General features: G+C 50.8%; 1 protein-coding gene across 1 annotated transcript in view; it reads right to left on the reverse strand.

Annotated features, from left to right (window-relative positions):
* Positions 1–10765: 10765 nt before the first annotated feature.
* LOC104079135 (T-box-containing protein TBX6L) overlaps positions 10766–15035 on the reverse strand; it is an 11624-nt gene continuing 7354 nt past the window's right edge. Inside the window, exons 6-9 of the mRNA XM_009581051.1 lie at positions 14758–14828; positions 13503–13594; positions 12570–12762; positions 10766–11908 (exon numbers count right to left, since the gene is read on the reverse strand). Of these exons, the coding sequence (XP_009579346.1) occupies positions 11482–11908; positions 12570–12762; positions 13503–13594; positions 14758–14828 (783 nt within the window). The 3' untranslated portion in view covers positions 10766–11481. The remainder of the gene's footprint in view (positions 11909–12569; positions 12763–13502; positions 13595–14757; positions 14829–15035) is intronic.

Genomic DNA, 15035 nt, shown 5'->3' on the forward strand with positions numbered 1-15035 from the left:
CCAGCCTAACGCACTGCATGGCACAAAGGAAATGTAATTCATCAGACTTGGTCTTCTTAATGTAAGAGCGAGCCATATCCCTCAAAGACCAAATGCCTCCCACTGCTCCCGACTACCTGGAATAGCTGTGGCTACTCAGCACTCTGGAGAACTAGATCTAAAATTAACAAAGATAATTTCCCTGCAAGAAATAGCACCTTGGCCTGGACATGGGACACATCAGGGGGAGTCTGAAACAGAAAGGCTAAAATTGGCTGCGGTCTGGGATTCTGCTGAATGGGCTAAAACAGGTCTGACCAACACATGTAGGATATCGGCACTATTGGAAACCTCTGGCCAACATCATCCCAAACTGCAGGACGCACCCCAGTAGCGACATAAAGGTTACTTCCAGTACTCAGTAGCAGCTCCTGCCTGTATGGGGCTGAGTGACACACCTTCACTGAGGCAGAGGTAGGCGATGGGATGGAAATAGCTCTCCAACCATTGCGACAAGGTGACGGGTTTCTAGCAAGGGTTTGTGCTGTACAGCAATGGTAGCCCACAGACCTCCACAGCAATGTTTGTGGTATCAACGCTGGCCTAAATTCAAATAGACAAAAATAAAGACATGTTGGAGAGCAGCCTAAGAACTGAAAGCGTGCACAGTCCTTGACGAGGCAGTAAAGATGTAGGACTTTCATCCGTCAAGCATGCAGGGCTCATGCCTCCCTTCACTGCAGTGCCCTGATTTCAGCCACATGTTGCAGTCCCGCAGCCCAGGAGCAGCAGGGCATTGAAACAGCTATGGAAAACAGAGGGGAGTGGAGGGAGGAGACAATGTACCTGGAGAAGGACAGGCTGATTTAACACCCCTCCCTGCTGCCAAATGCTCCGTGGGCTCTGTAGTCATCACCCAAAATAGAGCCATGTTTCTGTGCCTCCTCCAAGAGACAGTCCCTGCTGGAAACATGTCAGGGTGTTGCTGGGGCAGCGATTTACAGCACAGGGAGCCACCTTGGGAGCTGCTGACACCGCACCCCACTGTACCTGGCTCCTTTCCCTTTCCCCCACCACTCAAGCTGCCTGTTGATGCTTGCTATAGCCTGGGAACCTGACACAGGGCTCAACCCACTAAGGAATGTAGGCAGCGTTTGGGCAGAAAGGAGGAAAGGTCCTTCCTGCATTAACCTTGGGGTGCAAGTCAGAAAGCCACCACACATGGCTGTCATCTAACGCCCAAGACACCTTGACAGAAGGGGTCCCTCCCAGTCCAGCCCCAGCCTGGCAGAGGCTGAGCGGCTCCGCGGCAACCCCTGTGGCAGCCTGGTCTCTCCAGGACCAACCACACTGCCCTGAGAGCCCTCTTGCGCTTCCCAATGCAAAGACACATCCTCCCCACGGAGAGCAGCTCGTCCTGGGTAACCATCTCCTCCTTCACTTGTTTTGCTGCCAGAGCCCCTCCCGAAACGTGAGCTGCTTCAGCCCCAACTTGCCCTAGACTCAGCCTCCAGCAGCACCTGAACAAGACCAGTCATGCAAAATCCCTGTTCCAGACACACTGCGACAGCGTAAGAGCTTTGCCCCTTGTGTGCTTTAATCACAAAGCAGCAACGCGGCCAGTTTCTTGGGTTTCCCCATATTCTCCATTGCCTCGGGATGCCCTTCAGTGGGGCTTCCAGGCCTCAAAACCTTTGCAGCAAACCCACTGCAGGGTGCCACAGCTCTGCCCCAGGTGTCCCTCACAGGTCACACGCAGTCACTGGGTGGCACTGTGCCCCTGCCTGTGTAGCCGCCCAGCTCCATCCTTGTCCTCCGCTCGGGATGTCCGGGAAGAACCCCAGCTGGGGCAAGGGGCCAAGGCTCTCCTCGCCAAAGCGCACCCATGTGTGGTAGCCAGCCCCGCTCGGCTGCAGCTGCGGTGGAAGCAGATGGGGAACCCCCAGGAGCCTGCAGGGAGGTGACCCCCAGCTCCCAAACCATGGGCTTCCGCTGCCTCCCCCCCAGGCTTTCTTTCCCCACTTCGGTTAGATTTTCAGTACCATGGTAAAAGGAGATCAACTGCATCTTTACAATATCCTCCTCCATAAAACTAATAGGCCAGGCAATTGGTACGGCCCTGTGAAGTACTTTAGAGCCTGGACTCAAGGAGTCAGAGCCGCAGCTCACAGGCCGTCCCAACCCCAAATCCCAGCAATTGCAGCATTATTTCTCCTCGCCATCCCCTCTTTCGGGCTGGGAGCAGTGTGAGGATGAGCATGGCGCCCCGCCGCTTGCCCACCTTCACTTGAGCCTGTCTCCCACCACCCGGCGCCCCACTCGAGTCCAGTGGCATAAGGCTGCTAGGAGCATCTGTAGGGATCAGGGTTTCTTCTTTCCAGGGCACCGTGACACAGCTCTGCCCCGATTCCAGGAGCTTTTACACCATGAGGGTGAGTCAAGGGCCAAGATGCTGGATCCAGCTCTGGGCCAGGGCAGAGGCCAGGGAGGTTTTTTTGTTAACACTTTGCAGTTTGCTTCATTTGCAATTGAAAGACAGAGGCCAGGCTCACCCTTGGGAGGAGCAGACAGCCCTTCTTGACATGATGATGGCAAAACCCACTCAGCTCTGTAAAAGTCCCTTCCCTCCACATTGATGGCCCTGTGTTTGTTTGGGAAGCTGGAGGTGAAACGTTTGGTGTAACCTGGAGCCCCATTTCGGAACCTGGCAGAGTTTGAGGGATTGGTTTTGCTTCGCACATTGCTGGGACCCAGCAGATCTCAGTGGCACGCTCCAAATGTACGTCAGCCTGAAATCGGTCCTGGCTCCAGCAGTGGCTGGGGGTTCGACTTTGGGGAAAGCGATAACCAAACAGAGCAGTGGCTGCCTACCTTCCTTCTTCCTGATGCGTAAAAGCAGCCTGAGAAAAGTTTCCTTTAATCGCTCCCCCTACATTAGGCCTTCCAGGGAAAATTAGCACAAATGCAACATCAGTGGCACCAAGGGAATGGACCCTGAATGACTCGGAAGGGGGTTAATTAGTTTGTTGAAATCCTTCCCCTTTAGTTGCCACCTATAGCTCCAAGACCTGACAAACAGTTGGGGAAAAGGATCTCTTAGCTGAAAATCAATGCTCTTTAGAGGTAAGAGCTAAAGATCCTCCACAGAATATACTGTTGGGAAATAAAGTGGAGGAAACTGTTCCTGTTCCTCTGCCATTAGGGTAGAAGACAAATGGAAGATGGGAAAGCAAAAGGTTTCCAGGTCTCTATAAAAGTCACAAGGGAGACAAAGAGCCCATTTCTCCCCTCTGTGGTTTACTGTCTTTAATCTCTCTTTGCCTTAGTGTCCCCACCTACCCCGCGGGCAGAGTCACGTTTAGACGTGCTGAAAAGCTTAACTAGCATTTGCAAAAATGATTCAAGATCCCCAGATACCGACTGCCAGAGATGTGCAAAGTGTTACTGCTCATCCCTTCGGAGGATGATCTGCTCCTCAGCGCCAGAGCTGCCGGCGGACAGGCTCCCCGCTCCTGGACACGCCAGGCAGGTAACACCAGCGTGCTAGGAGGAGGGAGAAACATCAGAAATCCCTACAGCCCCGTACAAACAGTTTCCTCCTTAGATTAATTTAATAAGAGACTGTATTCACTCCAGAGAATTTTATAAAACAACTCCCAGTCCCGCTGTAGCTGCCCCGAGCACTGCAGCACTGGTAACCTGCAGCAGAGCTGGTCTATGCCCATGGCAAGATGTGGCCCTGTCAGCACTTCTGCTATCTCCACCACCGTTTTAGCGTTGTAATAGGATGGGAGGGTTAAAACACAATGCTGCAGCTGAGTGACCACCACTTTGGGACAGCACTTTGGGACTAAAATTTCCTCGAGCACCTGGTTTTAAAGTTGGGACTAACTTCATTTGGACTCCACATCAGAGCTCCGTGCTGCCCCGTAGGGGACAGAAGGGAGCACAGCTCCAGCTCCATAACCAAAAATCTCCTCCTTTAATCCAAGGACAAGATTTCTTTGCCAGGCACGTGATGAGCTGCCCTCCGTACCTTCTATACTGTCCACTGACTTTTGTATTTCAAACCAATTGCCACTACATCATCTGATCCTGCCCAGCTGTCTAAAAAAACAACACCCTGCGTACCGCTGGGACGTCTTTGTCAGAGGCTGTGAACTCATCTCCATCCAGCACCAGGATGGATTGAACAAACTGAAGCAGCATTTTATTGCTGAAGCATAAAACATGGGAATAAACAAGCACCGAAGTGCTACTGATCATTAAAACCAGATGGGAGCCCATTTACTGCCTCCAACAGTGAGGTGCCACTGCTGCTCCGCTGAGGCCCTATTGAAATAGGAAACCCATCGCACCATCTGGGAGGTGCTGGACGGCAGCAGCTACAGGCAGCCCCTGCAATTCAGGCTTGGATTTATCTGTACTGTCCTCTCACCACCACCTGGTGGATCCTGGGGATATCCAAGGAGTGACAGAGCTTTTAGTCTTGGCTCCAGAAGTACAGTCACTCCTGTAAGGTTGTGCCTACATGAAAATGCTCCAGTGGGGACAAGCAGCCTGTCCAGGGCTAGTCCCACTGTCCAGGGGAGGTGGGATGGGAAGAATCACAGGCCAAATTGTCCACACAGAGAGCAGGGACTTGGTTGCATTTCAACAGTAGTTGTTCAAACGTACGTCAGAGAACCATCACAGGTTCCAGTCGCCCCTGTGCATCTCAGCTCCTGGATAATGGATTATCCAAAGCAGCCCAGGTCTGACCCTATTTCCTTACTGACCAGTCCTGTCTGGTATGAGAGGCTTCTTCATGGTGGGAAGAAGGCGGGCGCTATTTCCTCTCCTTCCTAATCAATGCACCCACCGCAGATAAACATGCAGCAAGAGCATTCCCAAAGTCTGGAGTAATGGAAACTGGCCTTCAGAAATAGCTCCATCCTGAGCACCCCAAGCTGCAAGCTGAGCTCAACCCCCCGCCTAGACTGAAGTTTTGCACCTTTGTCTTCAAGTCCCATCTTCCCGTGGCAGGGAGCCCTCTCAGCAGCCCAAAACCGGAGCGCTGCATGGGGCCAGGGGTGGATTCCCCAGGCTGCCCCTGCAAGCCAGAGAGGAGATGCAAATGGAGCAGGAGACTGCTGGAGAAGCAGAGACAGACAGATGCTTTTACACTTCAAAGGAAACAGGGCCCTGTGAGGCTTTCAGGAATACGCACAAATCGATAGACTCCTTTTAAACACCAAGCACATTTGCTCAAGTGTGAGGCAATTAGTCCCTGAGGATGGAGGCAGGACAGGGCCATTAACAGACATACGGGCAGGATGAAGCGAGGGATGAGAAACATGCGGCACAGCTCCATGCGAGACTGCCAGCCGAGCCTGATGAGTCGGAAACCTTGCTGTCCTGGCCTAGCGTTCTCATCCGTGATTTTCAAAATGCCCTTGTGTCCCCAGGGGCTCTACAAGGGAGCACATTAGTCTCATTTAGCCTATGTCAGTGCAATGCTCAGCGAATCCCTTTGGTGAACAGGGAGGTTTTGATCATATCCCTTCCACTGCTCAATTGTTCAATTTTTATCCCTGGAGAATGATGACCAGGGATGCCCCAAAGGACATGGGAGGGCTGACTTACACTTACTGGATCTGCAGCAATTCTTATTTCCCCCTCACCTGGGCGGGGAAATGCTGCTGGGTGGTGCCTGAGCTGCTCTGGACAGCTCTGTCTCTGCAGAGCCCCTTCTAGGCAGTAAAACAGAGCCAAAGCCAGATTGTGGGCGAGCAGAGGGCTGGCTGCTCAGCACGAACACAGCCAGTATGGGGACAGACCACACGGTGTGGTGCGACAGAAATCAGGCCTGACTCATCCCCTTCTACTCTGCACCAGCATTTCCACGCAGATCTACCCTTAAGCCACTGACTCCCAGGTGCTGGTGCTTTGCGACCCCACAGATGGGAGCTGGAGGAGTGACGGTGCCAGCACGCAGGAGGTGTCTCCTGTGAACAGCTGCTGTGTTTTTACGTGTACAGTCTTATTTTTCAATGAGGCAGAAATACCAAAACCAAGCAATGTTTTATGCCTGGCTGTGTGACTGACGGTGTGCCTGTCCTGTATTGCTAGCTACCCACTCCCACTCTTCTTAATGGAGGCACAAAATTTTCCCTCTTCAGTAAAATAGGAGAGGAAGAAATAAAAATCTCAGCCTGTCCCCAAAGAACTGTAGGAGATGGAAATTAAATCCATCCATTACACTCACCAAGCAGAGCGCTGTCTGGGCAGGAACACTGTAGTCGTACACCTGCACATTCAAAGAAAAAAATGGGGTATTACAGAAGTGTCAGAGGCAATCCAGCACCCTACAGCAAAGTACTTCATGCCATAAAACAAACTCACATGACTTGGAAAAACAAAAAAGGAACAACACTAAATCAAGCTGAGCAGCAACACTGTTCATCACGGCTGCAGCGCCTCTCCTCACCACTTTATTGAAGGATTGCTTCACCCTCGGTTAAAATTTTGTCTGATGCTGCTGCTCAGTCCCAGGTCTCGAGAGTGCTTCAGCATTTTTTCTGGGCAGCACACACCGCGTGCTGTGGGGAACACGGGCTGCAGAGCGGAAGCGCTTTCCTGACCTGCTTCACTTTGTCCTGTGAGCCTGCAAGCAGCTGCGTTACCTCTCCTTGGGTTTCTCCTGCTCAGATTTGCTGTAATGTCTAGAAGCCACATTTAAACCTTACCACATCTCTGCAAAGCACGACAGTGAAACCAGCCTACCTGGAGTTGCCGGGAGCCAGGCCAGGAGCACGCCGGGGCAACCGAGAGTCAAGCCCTAGAGAAACAGGCAGAAACAGGCACCCCATACAGCCGCAAAAGAAGAGCAGTAAAGTTGTGCCTCCAAGCACCGCAGGAGCCCAGCCAGCGTCTGGGTGGGCTTTGGGGCAGGCATCACTCAGGGCAGAGGGGAAAAGTGTGACAGACCATCCCCCTCCCCACACTTTGAGGAAAACCCTTTGTCCTCCCTTCTCAGCGGGCCCCGCACAGTTTTACCCCCTCTCTCTTTGCTCTTAGCCATTTACAAAATAAATTCAGTCTGTGGGCAGGGAAGCAGGTAAGTGAAGACACCTGCACCCTGCACATTTGGCCACTGCTGAGCAGGGAGAGGGGGGCTGGCAGCTGCCTGCAGCTCCCAGGCGGGAGGTATTTGGCTTTGTGCCGGTCCAGCCCCACACGGCGGGTGACGGCTGCTGTTTGTTGTTGTCAGCCAAATGCTGCAACCCCCCTGCTAAGAGGCTCCGTATGGGATCCCAACCTGGGGTTTGCGAATTAAGTGGCTTTTAAGCTTTGCAATAAAAACCATTTGACTTGAAGAATGTTATTATTCCTGGAAGGGGGTTTGCGCTGCTTGCTTGGATGTGCTTAAGGTGACACAGTACATACACTGACCAAGGAAACGCACCGCAGGAGGCTCACCAAGGACCAAACGACAGACACCCCCATGCCAGGCAGTCAGGTCAACCCAGAAGGAAGCAACAAGTCCAGCTCAGCCCAGCTGTCCAGCTACAAGGCGATTCAAGTGCCCCAGCCCACCTGCGCACAGAAACGCTGCTTCCCGGGACGTCCCTGCGCCTCTCCGCAGGCAAGTAGCCTCCCTGGGCTCCCATTGAGCCCCGGCGGGGACAGGCAGGCCCTGCCTCACACCGTGCACATGAGGACTCCCTGCCAACGCCAGGTACCGCAGAAGGTGCTGGAGAGCAGCGCTCCCTCCAGGCTCGGCTGGGCCAAGGAGGCCGATCTGATGGCCCCAGACAGTGAGTTTGGTTTTCACCAGCTGAGCCAATCTCTCTCCCTCCAGCTCCTGGAAATCAGATAAGCTCTTACTGAAACCGGCTTGTAGCTGCTTCTGCAGAGCCAGAGGGTGACCGAGTGGGTACAGGCGCAGAGGCCGCATCCTGGCCCAGGCGAGCGGGGACCCTGCACTCCTAGGAGGACTTGCCGTATCTTTTGCGAGGCGTGGGGAGAGGTGGGCACTTTGCTGTGCTGCAGGGAAGCACCATCACAGGTGCCTCTCCTGAACCTGCAGCTGCTCACCAGGACGCGGCTGTCTGTGGAAGAACTGCAGCGTTGGCAAGAAAGCATTCTTCTGCCATTCCCATCTGCATTGAAACAGTGTCACACAAGGCTTAAGGCTGCAAAAACCAGTAGGAGAAACCAAAATAAATCAGGATCTTTATTTCCCACAGGAAATTTACCTAGATCCCATTTATAATCCATTTGCCCTCATCCTTATGTAACTCCTCTGCAGGAAAGGAGCAGAAAACGCAGAGAAAATAAACAATTTGCTGCAAAGAATTAGTGCAAGAGACTGAGTCGCATCTAGCAACGCAAGCAGATAACCTGGGGCTCACTGAATACGCTGTGCAGAACAATGAACGCTGAGATCAACAGTGTGTGTCATGGATGTACAAACTGGCCCCAGGTAACAAGACTAAAGTGGAGCCACTGGTGTGCTTGAAAGAGATGCACAAAAAACACACTTTAGAGTTTATTTTATTGCTCTTAATGGCCTGCCTTCCGCATGTCTCATTTCCTTTTATTGAAGCTGTCAGAGAGGCATTACATTATCTCACATGCGTGCAAAAACAGCATTTCAGTCAAGCTTATACAGACTTTTAAATGCCACAGCTGAAGAAAACAAGACAGTGGGAACTGCAAAGGGAGGAGGCGGCAGCAGGGTCCAGAGCACACACCTACGGGCAAAATTTCCAAGGGCTTCACAAACCAGCCAAGCCACAGTCTTTAACCAGAGAGAGGTGAGCGAGGAAAGTAAAGGTACTTTTCTAATAAGCTGGGTGATTCACTGAAGAAGGGCAAGGAGTCCTGTTGCAACAGAAGGCTGATGAGTAATTAATAGCTCGTCCTAGGCACAAGGCTGAATCTTTTTACCCCGACACAGAGCCGACAGCCAAACCAGCTCTAGCAGCAGGCCCATGGGCAGCACCACTCTCAAAGCTATTCTGAAAAAGAGAACATTACATCCATATTTGCACAGGGGTTTCCCTGTGCTGCCCAGTTCTCCTCAGTTCCTCATGGTTTTCAGCATGGTTTTCATCCTCATTAGCACCCTGTGACAGAGGGAAATACAACCCAACTTCAAAGATAAAGAAAGAGATCTAACCAAGTAGCCTGTGAGGGGGTGCATTACTTTCTCTTTTCTTGTTAGCATGGCCCTGGCAGCTATCTCGGCGGGGTACCAGGAGGACTGCCTCTGCTGCAGAGACCTTGCAGAAAGTACCACCCCTAGGGTCCGCGCACACGGGGCTCAAGGCACCAAACTCCCCAGCCAGCCTTCTCATCTGATTTCCAAGATGTGAAAACCAGTGGTGCCAAAATCAACTACTAATGGTCAGAGACAGAATATTTTTCTCATCCACAGAGGACAGTTTTTTACAGCTGACCTGCCTTCACGCAGCTGGCATTTGGACAGCAGGAAATCACAATATTCTGGGGTTGTAAACCTCCTCCACATTTTTTTCCCCAACCAGATTTCTTTTTAGTAAGTCACTCACATCCACATGAGTGTCATGTACAGCAGGTATAAATCGCTACTGGCCAGGGTGCTATCAGAGGAGAGGCTAATGTGCATATACTGTGGTGGAGTCTGACCTTTAGTTAAATGCTGCACATCTCACACCCATCCTGTTAAGCCGAGGGGAAGTACCTGGCTGCTCCAGGTATTTGTATCATAATTGTGATACAAAAGCAGTTAGCAATATACTATTTAAATAAGGAAGTAGTCGTCGTAGTTGAGTTTTACAAATTTGTAGGGCTACTTTTCAAGGTCATTTCAACAACAATAAACACAGCTCAAAACCTCTACGCTATGCACACGCACAGTGCTGAGCTGGTACCCGAACAGACCGGCGCACAGCCTTTCCCGGTGTACCTGCACACCGGTCCTCATGCACCGGTGGTCACAAACCCACCCAGGTCTGCTCATAGACAACATCTTGCTACACACACGCACATGCACACACAGAGAAAACCATCTGGCATACACGCTAAATGTCACACCTCACTGCCTACTGATGGCTACAGGCCACACAACAGTTTATTTAAAGTGTTACAAGAAAACATTCCCTAAATAACACCTAGAAACATGTCTGTCCTCCCTGAGAAGCAAAGAGCCTATCTCAAACAAGACCCCATTGCCAGGGCCATTCTGCCACTTGGGCAAACAGGGATGCTTCTTCCTTCTAACACGAAGATAAAAAGAAATCCTCTTTGCAGGTTGCTTACTGGCAGAAAAGCTCCTGCTCACGATGGGACCACAGAGATAAGGGAGGTGAAACTGCTCTGATAACTACAGATCCCTACAGACTCCCAAACAGCGGCAAGATCAACTTCGCCAACCAGCCTGGGAGGTGCTGAGCCCACCAGCAATGCAGCACGCAGCTCAGGGCCTACAGGGTATTAATTAAAGTATATGCCCGATGAGCAATGCCAGGCTGGGGAGAACTGTCTATTGACAAAGCTTGCTCAGAGTGTGGTACAGTAACCACAACTATAAATTATATTCTTCAGGGGTGGCAGGCGGTGGAAGAAGGAAGAAGTTCACAGTGAAAGATTTCCTTTCTCTTGAAAGGAAGAGGTCGGAACGCAGCCAGCACTGCTGTTCGTGGCCCTATTTTTGACAACCACAGGCCTTTGGAAACCCCCAGAGCAGCCCCCCACACTTTGTGAACAACCTCCCTCCACCACCAGCAGAAAGAAGAGTGTTTCACTAACCTGGAATCTAGGGGTGACAGAAGAGGGGTGGGCACGGGGGACATGCAGACACAACACACAGCCTTGCTGCCGCTTCTCCTGCACGGGACAAACTCTTCCCTGCCTGCATGACCCACTGCTGCGCTCCAGACACACAGGCATTGCTGTGTATTTTACTCTCGTATGCTGCTGGAAGAAAGGCAAGAAAGACTCTAGCTTTAGTTTGACTATACTAAGTGAAGAAACTGCTCAAGGGGGAATCCGGATTGCTTGTTTTGCTCGTCTTTGCAGTAATTCTCTACAGCTTCTTGGCCACCTGGATGGCTTACTGAAACTCCTCAACCCCTATCTCCTTGCATGCAAGTCCTGGGAGGAAAGGATTTTGGAAACTGCCAAACGCGAGATGCAAACAGCCTGGGACTGAGAATTCAGCAGCTCTTTAAATACTGCTCTTACAGCTCCTGTGGTTTCCTACTCCTGCTGGGAAAAAAAACCACTGCAGAACACATTGATTCAGCCAGACTCACACTGACATGGCTGGGACAGCCACCAGTTTAGCCATTGCTTGTGAAATACGGTGAGGGTTGTTGTGCAAGGAGACAAGGAAGTGAAGGTGTTCCATGCTACCACTTGCAGCAATGCCTCTTTGCCTAGTGTAGACAAGGCTTCAAGATCAACACTCCAGAGCAAGTATTATCTCATTTACAATTTTCTTCCAGTCTTTTCTTTGGGAAGGGTGTTCCCCATTCACCAGCAGGCATATGGGAACAGAGGGTACTGGCTCCACTCTGCCATGGTCCCGTGGGCATGTCCTGGAGCCCCTTGTGTATTGTACTCTGTGGAGAAGGCCGAGTAGCTCATTGCCCTGTACTGGCTGGGGGAAGGCACCATCCACTGGCCGAGGCCTTGCTCGGTGCCATAGGGACTGTACATGGGCGCTCGGGCCCCGGGTTTCCCGACGGAGTCTAGAGCCATGTTCACCACTCCTGTGTAGTCCTGGGGAGGAGGCAGAGGTGGGGGGAGTGGAGGCAGGTTGGCAAAGCCATCTGGGAGCTGTTTGGAGTCGTGCTCAGGCACCATGGCGAGATCCAAGGGGTGGCACCTTGCCCGGAAATCGTTCAAGGTTGCAGCATCGCGGGTGGGAAGCTGCTGGCTGTCCCCAGCTTCGTGAAACCTGAGCCCCAAGGGCAGAGAGAAGAGCAAGTCAAACCTACCACAGTGGAAAACCACTGAAAACCCACACAGATCCCCGGGGGAAAGGCAGGGCAAGCTCTTAGCATGCCCTCTTCCCCTTGCCTACTGCTTCATCTTACTGTTAGTGTGGATTTTAGTCCAAGCCTCGCTGTCACACACAGAAAAACTAAATGCCAGAGCAGGTAAGCCTAGACTACTCTAGTTCTGGCTCAGTTCTAGTCTGGGCTCACTATAACTCATGCCTGAATTTGCAACGATAAGAAGGAGGGGGGAGGAAGAAAAAGAAAAAAAAAAAAAAAAAAAAATCACTGGAGTCTTGCCACTCCTCCAACATGCTTCCTTCAAAGAACAGGCAAGCTCTGCAGTACACAGAGCTGGCTGGGAGAGCATTTCAGGACAGGGAAATAAAGAGCACTACTAAGACATGGGTATGCCCAGAATCAATGGGTTTGAAGTAACACAGAGTTGTGGAGCTATCTCCATGCTAATCTAGCACCTATCACCCAGGTATGCTGTCCAACAGAAAGGCATCCTTCCTCACTCCCACTGGCTGTTTTTCTTAGGAAATGCCCAGTAGAAGAGGAGGAATCCCATCAGTTAAAGGGTGGCTTTGGACATGAACACCGGGAGGTGGGACTCACCGATATGTCTGGTAGGACGGCGTAGGCACTTGCTGCTCCCTGGCCAGACCCTCCCTCTGGTCAGCTGGCACCGGCGATGCTGCAGGGAAGGCATGGCTGCCATTCTGCTCCGAGACCCAGAAAGGGTATCCGCTGCTGACCACGATGGAGTTAGTCTCTTCCTTCACATCTGCATTCTCATCTTTCTCAAAATCTGACTCACAGCGGGGAAAAGAAAGAATGGAAAAAGATAAGAAGGGGGAAGAGAGAGCCAGAGCTCACAATGGTCTATTGGCAGCTGGATTAATCACAGGATGGTGGAAGGAAACACACTAATACCTCTTCTGCAGTCATATTGCCTTAAGGGACTAGCCCTTTGCAGCTTTTTTCTGCCCTTACACTGTGGTGTTTGGTCCTGCCCTGTTCTCTCACCGTAGTTGTGCTACTGCAAGCAGCACCGTGAACTGGAGCAAGGAATGATCAAGCTTAAAAACAACCTAACAGAAAGAGTAAAGATTTTTCTTTTTTTTTTAATGGTATCAGTTCCCCCATCTGCACAACTCAGCTGCACAAACAGCATTGCTGGCACAACTGCATTGACGAGAACCAAGAAGAAAGCAACGGGTGATACTGCAAGCTCGTATCGCTATTGAAGAGAAAACGTCATGAAAGCACAGCCTACGATCGTACATGGTCACAAAGCATGGCTAGGCTGGGAGGCTGGCAGGAGAGCTGATGAGTAGTCAGTAATGACAAATGACTTGCGAGCAGGCTCCTGTGGATCAGAAAGAGTCAGAGACTCAAAGCCATCAGAGACACAGCACCCTTAGGGACTCCACCCAGGCCACTCTCCCCAGGCAGGAGAGACAGCAGAGCTGTCGTTGCTTCTTTTCCTTCCTGTGGCCTGGGCACTGTTTGGAAATAATTCTCTGGGTTTGTTGTGATCAATATTACCACGTTCCTCAGCACTGGACTCCTTTTCCTCGTGCAGCTTCCTCTTCTGGCCCTTGGCCGGACTAGGCTTCTGGCATTTGGCTCGTCCTTCCCTGGGAAGGAAACAAGACATGGGGGTAGCTTGTATGTATGTAAGCTTTTTGCCTAGATAAATATGCAAGGAATGCTGGACAAGCCCTGGAAGACAAAAAGATGGGATAAACCTCTCTGACATTCTGTGACTTACACCTCTCCTAGCAAAGCCCTGACGGGCCCTCGGGGAATACTCGTGCCATAGTCGAATTACAGGGTTAGCCATGCCGCCTGCCATCAGTGTGCACTTCCAGGGAGAGCCCTCGTCCCGCACGGTACTGGGGATAAATCGGTAAAGGGGTTGCTCGCTTCATGTTTGTACAAAAGGCACAATCAACATGGAAACTCAGCACGTGAGGTTTTGGCACTGGGTTTGTAAGTGTAGTCCCATGTTGGCTATACATACTATAGACACAGGTATGTGTACAGTAGGGTGGATCTTTCGCTTGAAAGCAGCTTTTTCCTAAATGGAAAATGAGTCTAAGCTTAGTCAGAAATGATCCTATTAGGAGGAGAAAGAAAATCCGTAATATTTTCAATGTTTAAGTAAAAAGGAATTAGTTTTGGCCTTTTTCATCAGGAAATGAGATTTTTTTCAGGCATAAAATAACACAAAACAAAATCTCAGATAATTTCATGACATTTTCTGCTTGGAAAAAAAAGCATTTTTTCTTTCTCTATTGCCAATTATGGTTGCATTCAAGCTTTTTATTTTTTATCTCATCCACTGCCTGCCTTCAGAGCAGACAGAAGATCTCGCTGGTGTTGGTATCCATCTTCCCTCTTGCAGACAAAATCTCCTGTTGGAAGAGATGAGGGAGCCTCCAAATGTCAGAATCAAGCTGATCTCAAAGAGACTCAATGATCTACTGTGGACTCCTGTTATCACTGCCGTTCCCATGTCAGACTCTAGTCTAGCTCCAACTTGCAAGGGAATGCAGGTCTCAAATTTGTCACACCTCCCACATTTCTACAGGAAATCCTGTGTCTCCTCCCACTCCCCAAGTCTCTTGGGAGGAGGCTGCAGAGGGGGACATCATTCCCAGATACAGGCAAATGCAGTGTGCACAACGCAGCAGGCTCTGCAGACCTAGCTGGTATAGCCAATATTGCTCAATGGCCTGGGGTAAAATTCACAAGTGAACTCCAGTTATAAACAAATTAAGATGAAAAAACAGTTTACCTTCGAGTGTTCTTGCCATGCTCGCGGAAACCTTTAGCAAAAGGATTGTTGTCAATCTTGAGCTTTGTAATCTTAAAATAAAAGGAACGAGATTCGGTATCATGGTGACCAGTTAGGTTCTTTACTGTTTCAAGACCTTCACCTCAGTATTTATCACAACAGTTTGTCTGAGTGTTTTGGGCATGCCCTTGCCACAGTATCTGAGCTCTTCCAGCAGCTCCCATTATTGATTAGGAACTGACAGACAGAGAGAAGTGACTTTGCCAGGATCAGCAGGA

The sequence above is a fragment of the Fulmarus glacialis genome, unplaced genomic scaffold (assembly GCF_000690835.1).
Source record: "Fulmarus glacialis isolate BGI_N327 unplaced genomic scaffold, ASM69083v1 scaffold11617, whole genome shotgun sequence".
In the NCBI taxonomy this organism is placed as follows: Eukaryota; Metazoa; Chordata; class Aves; order Procellariiformes; family Procellariidae; genus Fulmarus; species Fulmarus glacialis.